Raw genomic sequence first — 15,565 nt, 5'->3', positions numbered from 1 at the left:
AACCAATGAGGTTCATTCTCGTGTTACGCATCACGTTTGAGCTTCTGCAAGAACCAATGAGGTTCATTCTCGTGTTACGCATCACGTTTGAGCTTCAGCAAGAACCAATGAGGTTCATTCTCGTGTTACGCATCACGTTTGAGCTTCAGCAAGAACCAATGAGGTTCATTCTCGTGTTACGCATCACGTTTGAGCTTCAGCAAGAACCAATGAGGTTCATTCTCGTGTTACGCAGCACGTTTGAGCTTCTGCAAGAACCAATGAGGTTCATTCTCGTGTTACGCAGCACGTTTGAGCTTCTCAAGAACCAATGAGGTTCATTCTCGTGTTACGCAGGACGTTTGAGCTTCTCAAGAACCAATGAGGTTCATTCTCGTGTTACGCAGCACGTTTGAGCTTCTCAAGAACCAATGAGGTTCATTCCCGTGTTACGCATCACGTTTGAGCTTCAGCAAGAACCAATGAGGTTCATTCTCGTGTTACGCATCACGTTTGAGCTTCAGCAAGAACCAATGAGGTTCATTCTCGTGTTACGCAGCACGTTTGAGCTTCTGCAAGAACCAATGAGGTTTATTCTCGTGTTACGCATCACGTTTGAGGTTCTCAAGAACCAATGAGGTTCATTCTCGTGTTACGCATCACGTTTGAGCTTCTGCAAGAACCAATGAGGTTCATTCCCGTGTTACGCAGCACGTTTGAGCTTCAGCAAGAACCAATGACGTTCATTCTCGTGTTACGCATCACGTTTGAGCTTCTCAAGAACCAATGAGGTTCATTCTCGTGTTACGCAGCACGTTTGAGCTTCTCAAGAACCAATGAGGTTCATTCCCGTGTTACGCATCACGTTTGAGCTTCAGCAAGAACCAATGAGGTTCATTCTCGTGTTACGCATCACGTTTGAGCTTCTGCAAGAACCAATGAGGTTCATTCTTGTTACGCATCACGTTTGAGCTTCAGCGAGAACCAATGAGGTTTATTCCCGTGTTACGCATCACGTTTGAGCTTCTCAAGAACCAATGAGGTTCATTCTCGTGTTACGCATCACGTTTGAGCTTCAGCGAGAACCAATGAGGTTTATTCTCGTGTTACGCATCACGTTTGAGCTTTTCAAGAACCAATGAGGTTCATTCTCGTGTTACGCATCACGTTTGAGCTTCTGCAAGAACCAATGAGGTTCATTCCCGTGTTACGCAGCACGTTTGAGCTTCAGCAAGAACCAATGACGTTCATTCTCGTGTTACGCATCACGTTTGAGCTTCTCAAGAACCAATGAGGTTCATTCTCGTGTTACGCATCACGTTTGAGCTTCGCAAGAACCAATGAGGTTCATTCCCGTGTTACGCAGCACGTTTGAGCTTCAGCAAGAACCAATGAGGTTCATTCTCGTGTTACGCATCACGTTTGAGCTTCTGCAAGAACCAATGACGTTCATTCCCGTGTTACGCAGCACGTTTGAGCTTCAGCAAGAACCAATGAGGTTCATTCTCGTGTTACGCATCACGTTTGAGCTTCTGCAAGAACCAATGAGGTTCATTCTCGTGTTACGCATCACGTTTGAGCTTCAGCGAGAACCAATGAGGTTCATTCTCGTGTTACGCATCACGTTTGAGCTTCAGCAAGAACCAATGAGGTTCATTCTCGTGTTACGCATCACGTTTGAGCTTCTGCAAGAACCAATGAGGTTCATTCTCGTGTTACGCATCACGTTTGAGCTTCAGCGAGAACCAATGAGGTTTATTCCCGTGTTACGCATCACGTTTGAGCTTCTCAAGAACTAATGAGGTTCATTCTCGTGTTACGCATCACGTTTGAGCTTCAGCGAGAACCAATGAGGTTTATTCCCGTGTTACGCATCACGTTTGAGCTTCTGCAAGAACCAATGAGGTTCATTCTCGTGTTACGCATCACGTTTGAGCTTCTGCAAGAACCAATGAGGTTCATTCTCGTGTTACGCATCACGTTTGAGCTTCAGCGAGAACCAATGAGGTTCATTCTCGTGTTACGCATCACGTTTGAGCTTCAGCAAGAACCAATGAGGTTCATTCTCGTTACGCATCACGTTTGAGCTTCTGCAAGAACCAATGAGGTTCATTCTCGTGTTACGCATCACGTTTGAGCTTCAGCGAGAACCAATGAGGTTTATTCCCGTGTTACGCATCACGTTTGAGCTTCTCAAGAACCAATGAGGTTCATTCTCGTGTTACGCATCACGTTTGAGCTTCAGCGAGAACCAATGAGGTTCATTCCCGTGTTGCGCATCACGTTTGAGCTTCTGCAAGAACCAATGAGGTTCATTCTCGTGTTACGCATCACGTTTGAGCTTCAGCGAGAACCAATGAGGTTTATTCCCGTGTTACGCATCACGTTTGAGCTTCTCAAGAACCAATGAGGTTCATTCTCGTGTTACGCATCACGTTTGAGCTTCAGCGAGAACCAATGAGGTTTATTCTCGTGTTACGCATCACGTTTGAGCTTCAGCAAGAACCAATGACGTTCATTCCCGTGTTACGCATCACGTTTGAGCTTCAGCAAGAACCAATGAGGTTCATTCTCGTGTTACGCATCACGTTTGAGCTTCAGCGAGAACCAATGAGGTTTATTCTCGTGTTACGCAGCACGTTTGAGCTTCAGCGAGAACCAATGACGTTCATTCCCGTGTTACGCATCACGTTTGAGCTTCTCAAGAACCAATGAGGTTCATTCTTGTGTTACATAGCACGTTTGAGCTTCTGCAAGAACCAATGACGTTCATTCCCGTGTTACGCATCACGTTTGAGCTTCTCAAGAACCAATGAGGTTCATTCTTGTGTTACATAGCACGTTTGAGCTTCAGCAAGAACCAATGAGGTTCATTCTCGTGTTACGCATCACGTTTGAGCTTCAGCGAGAACCAATGAGGTTTATTCTCGTGTTACGCAGCACGTTTGAGCTTCAGCGAGAACCAATGACGTTCATTCCCGTGTTACGCAGCACGTTTGAGCTTCAGCGAGAACCAATGAGGTTCATTCTCGTGTTACGCATCACGTTTGAGCTTCAGCGAGAACCAATGAGGTTCATTCCCGTGTTACGCATCACGTTTGAGCTTCAGCGAGAACCAATGAGGTTCATTCTCGTGTTACGCATCACGTTTGAGCTTCTGCAAGAACCAATGAGGTTCATTCCCGTGTTACGCAGCACGTTTAAGCGTAACAGTATCTTGACAGAAATGTAGTGGAGTAAAAAGTACAATATTTGTCTTTCAAATGTAGAGAAGTTAAAGTAAAAAGCTTCCAGAAAAAGTTATACTCAAGTAAAGTACAGATACTCAAAAAGTGTACTTGAGAACAGTACTCAAGTAAATGTACTTTGTTACTGTCCACCTCTGATCTTTAATAGGCTATGTCCTACTAAAAATGTGTGTACGCCCCTAATGCAGATGGTAATATCATGATGCCTTTGCCATAATAGGATTAATTATGGCCTGATTTGTGCACGCTTCATGTCTTAATGAAAATCAGTTTTCAGTGGCTGCTTATGCTCATAATGATGTATTGTGACACTAACATTACTAAACATTTTTGTGCTGAAGCATTGCAGGTACAAAGTGAGCAAAGTAGGGAGCTAATGTTGCAGTGTGCATGTGTACGTGACTGACTCTGATGTGCTCTTGTTTGCAGACGTCCTCTCCCGCCATCATGGCAGTCAGGCTGTGTGATGTGGCTTCTCTTCTGAGAAGTGGCTCGTGGGCAGCCGAGCCGTGGACTGGGGTTGGTGGGACTTTTTTCTTTTTTCTTTCATCACTGTCAGTCCAGTGTTATTGTGGGCTGTGCTGATTTTTGGCTGTTTATCTTTGGACAACTGCATCTAAAATCATTTGATTGTGTTCAAAGAAGTCATTTTTGTTTGTAGGGTGTAGTGTCTTATTTCTTTTAGGTTGTAGAACGTGATTCTGATCTGCATGAATTCTTTCCTTTCGTTTGTTTGTGTTTTTTTGCCACTTTTCCACAAATAGGGTACTAAATAGGGATGCGACAATGGAAACTTGTTAACCACACTTAAAGGGATAGTTCGGCCAAAAATGATATTTAACCCATGCATTACTCACCCTCAAGCCGTTCGAGATGCATATGCAGTGTTGGGGAAAGTTACTTTGAAAAGTAATGCATTACAATATTGCGTTACTCCCTTAAAAAGTAACTAATTGCATTACTTAGTTACTTTTTTAGAAAAGTAATGCGTTACGTTACGTTACTTTTGCGTTACTTTTTTCCCACCTGGGCTGGGCTTGTTTTTTTATAACACAAAAGTTATATTTTTGGGCAAATGTAAAGACCCTTTCACACTAAAAGTGAATTAATAATAATCCTCAGGCCGAAGGACATGTGTACAGTAGAGGAAAGCAAACCTATCTATCTAAAGTCATGTTTGCTTAACTGCATCATCGAAGGTCAGAAGCAAGTACATTGGTCAATAAAGTGAGATTAAATGCATAAAAATTATGTTTTATTCAACACATTAAGTTATTGGAGGTTTGCATAGTATTCTGATTCTGCATTTCACTGATTTTATTCATTTTGAGGAATATTGAATATTTTTTTGTGCAAGCGAGATGAGTAAATGCTCACTTTTAGTCTAGAACTACAATAAACATCATGTACACACACACACACACACACACACACACACACACACGCCTCTGCACTTTGATTTGTCTCAACATGAGGACAGGAGAGCTGTCAGTCAATAAATGGGAAAACAAAGTAACTTGTGTTACTTATTTGAAAAAGTAACTCAGATATTTTGTTGTAAATTTTAAAAGTAATGCGTTACTTTACTAGTTACTTGAAAAAGTAATCTGATTATGTAACTCAAGTTACTTGTAATGCATTTCCCCAACACTCTGCATATGTCAATCTTTTTTTAGACGAACACATTTTCAGTTATTTTAGAAAATTTCTTAGACCTTTCAGTGGATATAATGTGAAGCTATGGGGTCCACCTCCTTCAAGTCCCACAAATGTGCATACATCCTTCACAAAAGTAATCCATCCGGCTCCAGGGGGATAAACGAAGGCCTTCTGAGGGTAATCCGTGCGGTTTTGTCGTAAAAATATACATATTTAAAACTTTATAAATGAAATTATCTGGCTTCCGGCAACGGTCGACGCGCGTTCACGGGTGATGGAAGTCGGCGTAGGACGTAGCGTAGGAACCGTTTGTTTTGCTCTGCTCTCTGGCTGCGCTGGCACGTTCGTTCTACGTCACGGCGGTTCCTACGCTACGTCCTACGTCAATCGCCGACTTCCATCACCTGTGAACGCGCGTCGACCGTTGCCGGAAGCCAGATAATTTAATTTATAAAGTTTTAAAATATGTATGTTTTTACGACAAAACCACACGGATTACCCTCAGAAGGAGTCTCTGGCGGGATAAAAAATAGCTTTGGCGGCCGCCCAAAAACGCAATATGTGGTAGGGGTGCACGATATATCGAATCAATATCATTATCGCGATATCACGTTGCGCGATATTATATCGAAAATCTCACGATCATTTTGCGATATTTTGTTTATGATGCGTCTGACATGCACCTCTCGAAAAATACACGTCGCTTGGTAGCGTTGCATTTCCCCCGACTCATTTCCCGGTTCCCCTTCTCCATAAACAACATGCAATCAAGGAGAGGGCTAACTTTTCATGCTACAGATTTCCCACAGTGGTCAGAAAGAAGACACTTTGTATCTCTCAATATGACTCTAGTCGCTACTCGCTCCAAAGCTAATCGCCGTCACTCTCTCACTTCTCCCTCGCTCTACCACACAGTCCCCACACACACACACTTGCCGGCTCGACACACACACCAGCGCACAAGTATAAACATCAGGCCGCTTCATGTGTTTTCTCAGATCGGATAGCTCTCTGATTTATCAAAACGATTCCATGTACACCTGGTCACATAAATGTGTTTTTGCAAAACGGATATAAATCATATCTTCAATTCCCGCGCTATATGCAGATTTAATGTCCACGTCACCGAAAGCAACAGTTATGAGCTGCTGTTTATTTATCGTCAGCTAAAATGTTGAAATCAAAGACCGCAATAAGAGAGAACGGCAACAGCCCTGGTAAGATCATTTAATTTCTTTACTTTTAATGAAGATGATGTAAGGGTTAATGCCCGACGAGGTGTCCATTGTCAGGTTTTAATGGACGACTTGCGAGGAGTGAACCGGCCGACGCGCAGCGGAGTCTCCGCCGAAGTCCATTAAAACCTGACAATGGACACCTCGAAGGGCATTAACCCGCTTATACCATGGCCACTTGCCAAATAACACATTTTTAAAACATTAGTTTATATTTTAATTAGTTTTACAATCGAAATCTAAAGTTACAAGTTACAAACAATAACTTGGTTTCCTTGGTTACGCCTGACAGTTTATTTAGGTGTCCTCTATCACTTTTTAACGGACACCCTCCAGCCAATCAGAATCGAGTATTCACCCAGACCATGGTATAATAAACAATGAACGAAACCTTTGTATAATGTGTTAAGCGTCTGCGACTTACTTTCACTTTGATTTGCGATAGTTTGCACGTTGGCTTGATGAATCGATGCTCAGCTTCGGTTATAGTTCTATAACACGACATATAGCCTATAACACGCTCTCACACAGTACATTTTTAGCATTTTTGTTTGGAGTAAAATGTACATGTGGTTTCATCAACCAGATGCATTTACACTCGTCCAGTTTCGTCTGGAATGCGGCCCAGACCTCCTCCAGAAGTGGTTTGAGTGATCGGAATTGAAATATCGAAATTAATATCGATATCGCAATATTCATTATCGATATCGCAATATCACATTTTGTCAATATCGTGCATCCCTAATATGTGGCGGCCGGTGTTGATTCTGTGGCGCACCGCCACAAAAATTAGTCTGTGTGGCCGTGGGAAAAACTGCAGGCTAAACTGCCAAGAGTGATCGATCCCCAAAAGTCACGTGACATGCTCTCCTATATTCAAATATGACAAATGAAGATGGCATGATGCCAGGTCTGATGTCCATGACACCAAACACAATTTATGCATTTTGTAACAAAACATGGTTTGACAGCTATTGCAAGTGACAAGTTACCCTAAACAGCCTCTCATTTGTAATTTTCCTGTTTTCTTCACTCACTCAGTGTGTGTTTGCGCCTCTATAGCAGGTGATTGCAGCCATGGAGACTCAGCTGTCCAATGGGCCGAGCTGTCCCACCAGCAACGGCCCCAACAGTGTCTCCAACAACTGCACGGCACCTGTGGAGATGCCCAACGACACCGAGGACAGTAAAACCAATCTGATTGTGAACTACCTCCCGCAGAACATGACACAGGAAGAGCTCAAGAGTCTGTTCGGCAGCATCGGGGAGATCGAGTCGTGCAAACTTGTGCGAGACAAAATCACTGGTACTTGCGGCTATCTCTAATAATTTTCTGATTTTTCAACTGGATATAGCACAGCGTAGTTTATAATCAAGGATTTAAAGTTCTAATTCGCATGGATGGACAATCAGAGAGTACTAGTTGTGTTAGGCAGGCTACAAATGCACACTTTAATCTAATCTAACTGGAATCACTAAAGTTTGTGAGGTTCATGGAATTAAATATCTATCAGATGTTCAAAGACTTGAAAATGTAAACGATAGATGCGCATTTACTAGGGCTGTAAACGATTAATCGCGATTAATCGAATCCAAAATAAAAGTTTGTGTTTTCATAATACAGGGTCCCCGCGGATCCTTAAAAAGTCGTAAATTCGATTTTTAAAATTTAAGGCCATAAAAAAGTCTTAGTCTTATTTTTACTTATGAAAGGTCTTATTTTTACCTATGAAAGGTCTTAAAAAAAATTTCTCTCATGCTTTCACTGTGTGATGTGTCAGTGCAGTTATAGGTATGTCCCCAAATGAGTTTTTGTCTTATTATATTTATATCATATTATGTTGTTATATTAGAATATCACGAGCAAGAGTGCTTTTTTCCTGTGCACAATTGCAAATGTGGTATTTATTTTATACAACAGTTAAATTAACAATAAAGTTAACATTGTGTTACACTTTTTATATTGTCAATATTGTTTGTTTCCCCCTTTATTTCGCCGACGAGAATTTCATAATGAAACTGTAGTCCAACAGACAGCTTTTTTTTTTCTTTTTCTTTTTTTTTTTTACTGAAATCCGTGTTTTGAACAAATAATTTGATTCAATTAATGAATCGGCCGTTTGAACAAATCGGTTGAATAAAACTCCAACAACTCGCTTATTAAGACAGTGACTTACTGCCACCTACTGGCGGGTTTAGTTTCATATTTAAAGTACCCTTTAATTAAAATGTTAAAATTATAAATCATTTCATATTTAAATATTGAATAGCTTTATTTATGCAATTGCAAATTAAGTGTAAATATAGTAATGCCAGTTCGGATGCCGCTTCTGTGTCACCTCTGCACTGCAAGGATGGATTTTAATTTAATTATTTAATTTGACAGTGGTGCTGTGTTATTCTAATAGAATTTAATTTGAATGTTAGAATTTGACATAAAAGGTGATGCATACCTCTAAATACGTTTATAAATAATTTCCATATTTAGGTGAAAATGCCCCTGGAAATCAATTTAAAGCTGCAGTCCGGCACTTTTTTGGGTTTAAAAATATAAAAAAAGACATTTTTGAAAAAAAAAACTTAACCAGCCAGTGTTCAAAACGATCTGCTTGCCTTACCTCGATTCAAAACGGTAAGCTTGTAATAATTAAATTAATTCCAGTGGTACTGGTGGATTTCCGCGGGAATTTCGAGCATGTCTTTGCGTCATTACGTCACTTCTGTACACATAGAGAATGAGTCCCGGCTAGCGTGTGTGGATGATGGAGGTGGAGATTTAGCTTAGCACTTGGTATGGCGGATCCCGAAAGTTTAAAGCGACAATCACCAGTGACAACTGGAGATTCACCAGTTGTAAAACCCAAAGACTTCGGACTTCAGAGTGGCTACAGAAAATATATATTTTTCACGTTTTGACGTGATATAAGCAATCGTTAGATTTAATCAGCATGATATAGCTACTGCAATGCTTCCCCCCACCCCCCGAATTTGGTCAGAACAAAAGTGAATGTTACTTGTTCAGATGACATTTACCGATGAAAATTCTAATGTTGACACTTTCAAAAGGTATACTCTGACATTGCTGATGACAGTACAGTATCCACAGCGACGCGGCAGCGACAGGTTCTCCTCAATACATTGTGTTCATCCGCGCTGTTTCATGCCGATTTACTACCCACGCACAGTTAATAATTCCGCGAATAACTGCAATTGCAGATTTCGAACAGAGATGGCGACAAAGAGGAAAAACGACGGACTGCAGCTTTAAGGTGGCAAATAATACAAAACTTTGAAAATATTGAGATATATTTTTGTTAATATTGCACACCCCTAATGTACGGTATTCATTTTGATTTCTTCAGGTCTTAAAAAGGTATTAAAAAGCCTTAAATTTGACTTTAAAAAAATGTGCAGGTACCCTGTAATATATGCAGATACCCTGTAATATATGTGTGTATATTGTGTATAATTATTTTGTATATATAAATACTTTATTTGATATATAAATAACAAATTTTTCTTAAATATATACATGCGTGTGTGTATTTATATATACAAAATAATTATACACACATATATTATGTAAACACAAACTTTTATTTTGGATTCGATTAATCACGATTAATCGTTTACAGCCCTAGCATTTACTGAATGTTGATGATATATGACTATTTGCATTGACTTTCTTCAGGATTTGTTTATATTTTTAGATGTAATTGTTAACCAGACAATAAACTAATGAAAGCAAAACATTGGAGTTCCTTTGAGTCTCTGCACATGTTCCGACTGTCAAAATAAGTCTCCCTTCCAACATTTATTGGCCAAACTGAAATCCAAAAAAAAATGGCCAAAAAAAAATGTCAGACCACTAATCATCTGTATTTTTAAACAAATCTTTTGTGAGTGAATCATTTAAATTCCCATCATAATTTTAGACTAATTTGTTGCCGAAAACGTCTCTGAACATGTAAATGAAGACTTTAAAGGATTCGAAAGATTTGAGTCACTGGGATGAATTGGTTGGGTCTTCTCTTATTTGGTTTTATTTTGAAAGATTTGATTTTCATATGGAGGCTTTACAGCTCACCTCACACAGTGCATATTACAGCATACTTCCTGTGTGTTAGATTCTGTGACAGATCCATAACACACTGCAATTCTTATAAATCCTCACCTCGGTGTGTGTGTAGGTCAGAGTCTGGGTTACGGCTTTGTGAACTATGTGGAGCCCAAAGATGCAGAGAAAGCCATCAATACTTTAAATGGACTCCGACTGCAGACCAAGACCATCAAGGTTAGTTCAGTCTGATATGAGGCTGCTGTCATAGATATACTGCTCATGTGTGTTGGTGTGTGCCCGTCACACGACTCTACACTAAGTTTGTTTGTGTCCAGGTGTCGTATGCTCGACCGAGCTCTGCGTCCATCCGTGATGCTAACCTGTACGTGAGCGGTCTTCCTAAAACTATGACCCAGAAAGAGCTAGAGCAGCTGTTCTCGCAGTATGGCCGCATCATTACTTCCAGGATCCTCGTGGACCAGGTCACAGGTAAGATTTGACCGACCTTGTCACGCTGGGGTCATGCACTCGTCTGTGTGCTGTGTTTGGCCAAATAAAAAGCACATTTAAAATATGGTTGCAATCGCAAGAGTGTCATATTGCTATCAAAATTCAGAGATGCTCACAAGTCTCTGAGCTAGAGTCCAAGTCAAGTCTCAAGTCTTTGAGCTAGATCCAAGTCAAGTCTCAAGTCTTTGAGCTAGAGTCCGAGTCAAGTCTCAAGTCTTTGAGCTAGAGTCCGAGTCAAGTCTCAAGTCTTTGAGCTAGAGTCCGAGTCAAGTCTCAAGTCTTTGAGCTAGAGTCCGAGTCAAGTCTCAAGTCTTTGAGCTAGAGTCCGAGTCAAGTCTCAAGTCTTTGAGCTAGAGTCCGTCTCAAGTCTCTTGTGGTTAAATAAGTGTTGCATCACGTGCAGTGTCCCATCCAGACTGCTTAGAACACTGCATAGCTATATATAAGGATCAAAGTAATATGCAGTGTTGGGAGTAAGGCATTACAAAAGTAATGCATTACAGTAACATTACTTTTTGCTGTAACGCAGTAGGCTAGTGTAAGCCGGCATTACTAATACATTTTCAGTCATATTTTACTCGGTAGGCTACATGTTCAGTAACGCACCTAAAAGCTGTCAAAGAACCAGCAAAAGCAATGGTTATGAATATGTCAAATATAGCAATGAGACATTTTAATTGTTTATTAATAAAGATGAAGTTGACGATGCTGATTTGCGATCTTCGCAGTAGTGAATGCGCCAGAGAGAAATGCACATTTCATAGGCTATATGGATAAGCAGAGAGCAGTCTGTTTTCTTTCGTTTTGAATTGTTCTGTTTAAAAGTAGACATTTGATTTGAATATAGATATATTTTTCAGGTCTGTGAAGTAGACTAGCCTACCTTATATGCTGAGTTTCGGTTAATTTATGAGATGCGCTCCAGTTCACGCGCAGGCGCCTCAGTGTCGTGATTATATTGTCTGCTATATTTACTTCTTAAAGGGATAGTTCACTTTGAAATTAAATTTAACGGTTTGACCTAAAAATATCAAAATTAAAACTACTGCGGAAAAAAAGACACCTACATCTTGGATGCCCTTGAGGTAAGCTAAAACATACCAAAATTTAATTTCAAAGTGAACTATCCCTTTATTCTTTTTTATTAAATCCAGGCAATTGGTTGATGAAACATTGATTAAATTAATTAATACAAAACGAAATTCACTTTAAAGAAAGGCTTTGTGCCTTCTGTTTGAGGTGAAAGTTTTAAAGCAGTCTTTTAGTCGACATGTTTGTTGTCCACATGTGTGGGCGCACGCAGCAGATACTTATTTAGTATGTGTTACGTAGGCAGGTTATAGATAACGGAAGGAGGGGAATAACAGCGAGCTCATCAGATGTTTCCTAAAAATAAACATTGATCACGAGTCCCGCAGCTCGAGTCTGAGTCGAGTCTGAAGTCTTTCGAGGACGAGTCTCAAGTCACTGTGGGTGCAACTTAAGTCCGAGTCTCAAACTCGAGTCCCCATCTCTGATGTATATACACCATTGTGCCAAAACATTATGACCACCTGCCTAATATGCTGTTGGTCCTCCGCATGCTGTCAAACAGCGCCGACCCGCCAAGGCATGGACTCTACAAGAGCCCTTGAATGTGTCTTCTGGTATCTGGCACTAAGACGTTAGCGTAGCAGCAGATCCAAATCCTATATGTTGTGAGATGAAGACGCAGTGGATCAAACTAGTTGGTTCAGCACATCCCACGGATGCTCAATTGGATTAAGATCTGGGGTATTTTGAGACCAGGGCAATCTCAAACCATCCCTGAACATTGTGCGCATTATCCTGCTGAAAGACGTAGGTGGCACGTATCAAATTAACATCCACATGAATAGCCGGAACATTGCCCAGAGCATCACACTCCATACAAAGGCTTGGCGTCGTCCCACAGTGCATCCTGGTTAGGCCTGGGACAGTTACCGCAATACCGCGGTCACGTGACTCCTACCGCAGTCTGAGCTTGTCACCGTCATCACCGCAAAACCCCCCCCAAAAAAACATTGGCCTGCACGTGTGCACGTTGTGTCTAATGACACTGATTCTGGTGACATGGATTATGTCGAATGTGTCTTTCATGGATTCAAGGTTTCCTAAACAAACCTTATCAAACGATGGAGAAAATCTGACCTTTCGCGAGTTGGGGAACGCTATGTTTCATAACGCATAATATAGATTCCATTCTAGAGATGCGCGGATGGGCTATTATTTCATCCACAACCGCATCACAAAACTCATCATCCGTTCACCATCCATCCGCACCAACGTTTTTTGATGCAAGGCGCTGCTGCCGCGAGTTAAAGCGGTTTACCGCTATACAGCAGGAATTTCTTGCTTTTCAACCACGGTAAGAAAAAATCCATACCGTCCCAGCCCTAATCCTGGTGCAGTCACTTCCCCCAGGTAAACGGCACACACACGTACAGTGGGGAGAACAAGTATTTGATACACTGCCGATTTTGCAGGTTTTCCTACTTGCAAAGCATGTAGAGGTCTGTAATTTTTATCATAGGTACACTTCGACTGTGAGAGACAGAACTGTTTATTGCATGACATAAGTATTTGATCACCTACCAAGCAGTAAGAATTCCGGCTCTCACAAACCTGTTAGTTTTTCTTTAAGAAACCCTCCTGTTCTCCACTCATTACCTGTATTAACTGCACCTGTTTGAACTCGTTACCTGTATAAGAGACACCTCTCCACACACTCAATCAAACAGACTCCAACCTCTCCACAATGGCCAAGACCAGAGAGCTGTGTAAGGACATCAGGGATAAAATTGTAGCCCAGAACTACACGGCAGGACCTGGTCAATGACCTGAAGAGAGCTGCGACCACAGTCTCAAAGAAAACCATTAGTAACACACTAAGCCGTCTTGGATTAAAATCCTGCAGCGGTCTAAACTCCACTCGCCGTGTTTGGAGGAAGAAGGATGAGTACAACCCCAAGAACACCATCCCGACCGTGAAGCATGGAGGTGGAAACATCATTCTTTGGGTATGCTCTTCTGCAAAGGGGACAGGACGACTGCACCGTATTGAGGGGAGGATGGATGGGGCCAGGTATCGCAAGATCTTGGCCAACAACCTCCTTCCCTCAGTAAGAGCATTGAAGATGGGTCGTGGCTGGGTCTTCCAGCATGACAACGACCCGAAACACACAGCCAGGGCAACTAAGGAGTGGCTCCGTAAGAAGCATCTCAAGGTCCTGGAGTGGCCTAGCCAGTCTCCAGACCTGAACCCAATAGAAGATCTTTGGAGGAGCTGAAAGTCCGTATTGCCCAGCGACAGCCCGGAACCTGAAGGATCTGGAGAAGGTCTGTATGGAGGAGTGGGCCAAAATCCCTGCTGCAGTGTGTGCAAACCTGGTCAAGAACTACAGGAAACGTATGATCTCTATAATTGCAAACAAAGGTTTCTGTACCAAATATTAAGTCCTGCTTTTCTAATGTATCAAATACTTATGTCATGCAATAAAATGCAAATTAATTACTCATACAATGTGATTTTCTGGATTTTTGTTTTAGATTCCGTTACTCACAGTTGAAGAGTACCTAGTTGAAGAGTAGCAGCGTATCAAATACTTGTTCTCCCCACTGTACATGGCCGTCAACGTGATGTAAAAGAATTGCGCTAGAACTAGACATTGAACTAGACATACTTCTTCCACTGAACCAAGGTCTAGTTCTAACGCTTGTGTGCCCATTGTAAGGGCTTTTGATGGTGGACAAAGGACATCATAGGCGCTCTGATTGGTCTGCGGCTCTGCAGCCTCATATGCAGCAGAATGCGATGCACTGTGTTGTCTCATTCCTCCCATACCCTTCATTAAAGTCTGCGTGAACCAGAGGTCGCAAATTACTTTTCTCCAGTGTTGTGACGTATTTCCAAGTGAAACGGAATATTGAACAAAGGGCAGAGTTTTACTTTAGCGCCCCTCCTCTCCATCTCTGCTCATAGCAGACTAACGGTTTGAGGGGAGTGGTGGTTAAGCGTGTTCAACCCAAGCCGTCAAACCTAGGTCATCAGAAAAGGAACGCCATTCCAGACAGGAAGTAACTTTTCAGACTTTGATTAAAGATTCCCAAGGCAAACAATTTTTGTCTTTAACTTGCACGGATTAATTGTTCACCACAAGACTAGTAATATGCGCTAACAAAGTAAATTGGGTCAATTTTGATTTCATGTCGACTTTAAAATTGTGCCACAGTAGACGCAATACTGGGAGCAACCCACAAGCGTTACAGTTTCAAAGATACTCTGACCCAGTCGCCTTGCCATAACAATTTTCTCCTCGTCAAAAGTCGCTCACATCTTTATTCCTGCCTATTTCTCTTGCATTCAACACGATTACGATAACTGATAGTTTTGATTACCATCTGATCTACCCAGTCCTTAATATGTGACTTTGTTAGGAGATGATCAACGTTAATCCTTTCACCTGTGATTGGTCATAATGTTTTAGCTCTTCAGTGTATGTATTTGGATTGTAGTTGTCCAATGTTTACCAAATGTTTAGTTTTTTTTACTGAATTAGCGAAAGCAAAATTAAAGTTTGTTTTCTGTATGTCACTTTCAATGTTGTCACTTTCAACACTAGGGGTCGCCCCAAACACCTCTGACATATTCAGATTAATTTCGCATTCTGGGCTCAAGAGGAAGATAGTGTCACTCACAGCATCGGAGGGTGGGCTTATGCCTTCCGACGCTGATGACTCGTCTGTGCGGCTGCCTTTAAGCATGATGTTGCAGTCTTAGGCACCCTGTCCCGAGCTTTCGCGGCTGAATGATTGGTACCTGGGGTCGGAGCGTGACGTTGCGCAACACAGTTCCT

At 41.6% G+C, this 15,565-nt stretch overlaps 1 protein-coding gene across 2 annotated transcripts in view; it reads left to right on the top strand.

The window, feature by feature from the left end:
- The window catches only part of elavl2 (ELAV like neuron-specific RNA binding protein 2), a 57,434-nt gene that overhangs the window by 24,857 nt on the left and 17,012 nt on the right, over positions 1–15,565 (top strand). For both annotated transcript variants that reach the window (XM_079594077.1, XM_079594078.1), the window contains exons 2-5: positions 3,657–3,746; positions 7,184–7,427; positions 10,312–10,415; positions 10,517–10,670. In XM_079594077.1, the coding sequence (XP_079450203.1) occupies positions 3,675–3,746; positions 7,184–7,427; positions 10,312–10,415; positions 10,517–10,670 (574 nt within the window). In that variant the 5' untranslated portion in view covers positions 3,657–3,674. The remainder of the gene's footprint in view (positions 1–3,656; positions 3,747–7,183; positions 7,428–10,311; positions 10,416–10,516; positions 10,671–15,565) is intronic.

Source organism: Phoxinus phoxinus (genome assembly GCF_949152265.1).
Source record: "Phoxinus phoxinus genome assembly, chromosome: 20".
In the NCBI taxonomy this organism is placed as follows: domain Eukaryota; kingdom Metazoa; phylum Chordata; class Actinopteri; order Cypriniformes; family Leuciscidae; genus Phoxinus; species Phoxinus phoxinus.
The sequence above is the reverse complement of the archived record's forward strand: the minus strand, read 5'-3'. Positions and strand labels throughout refer to the sequence as shown.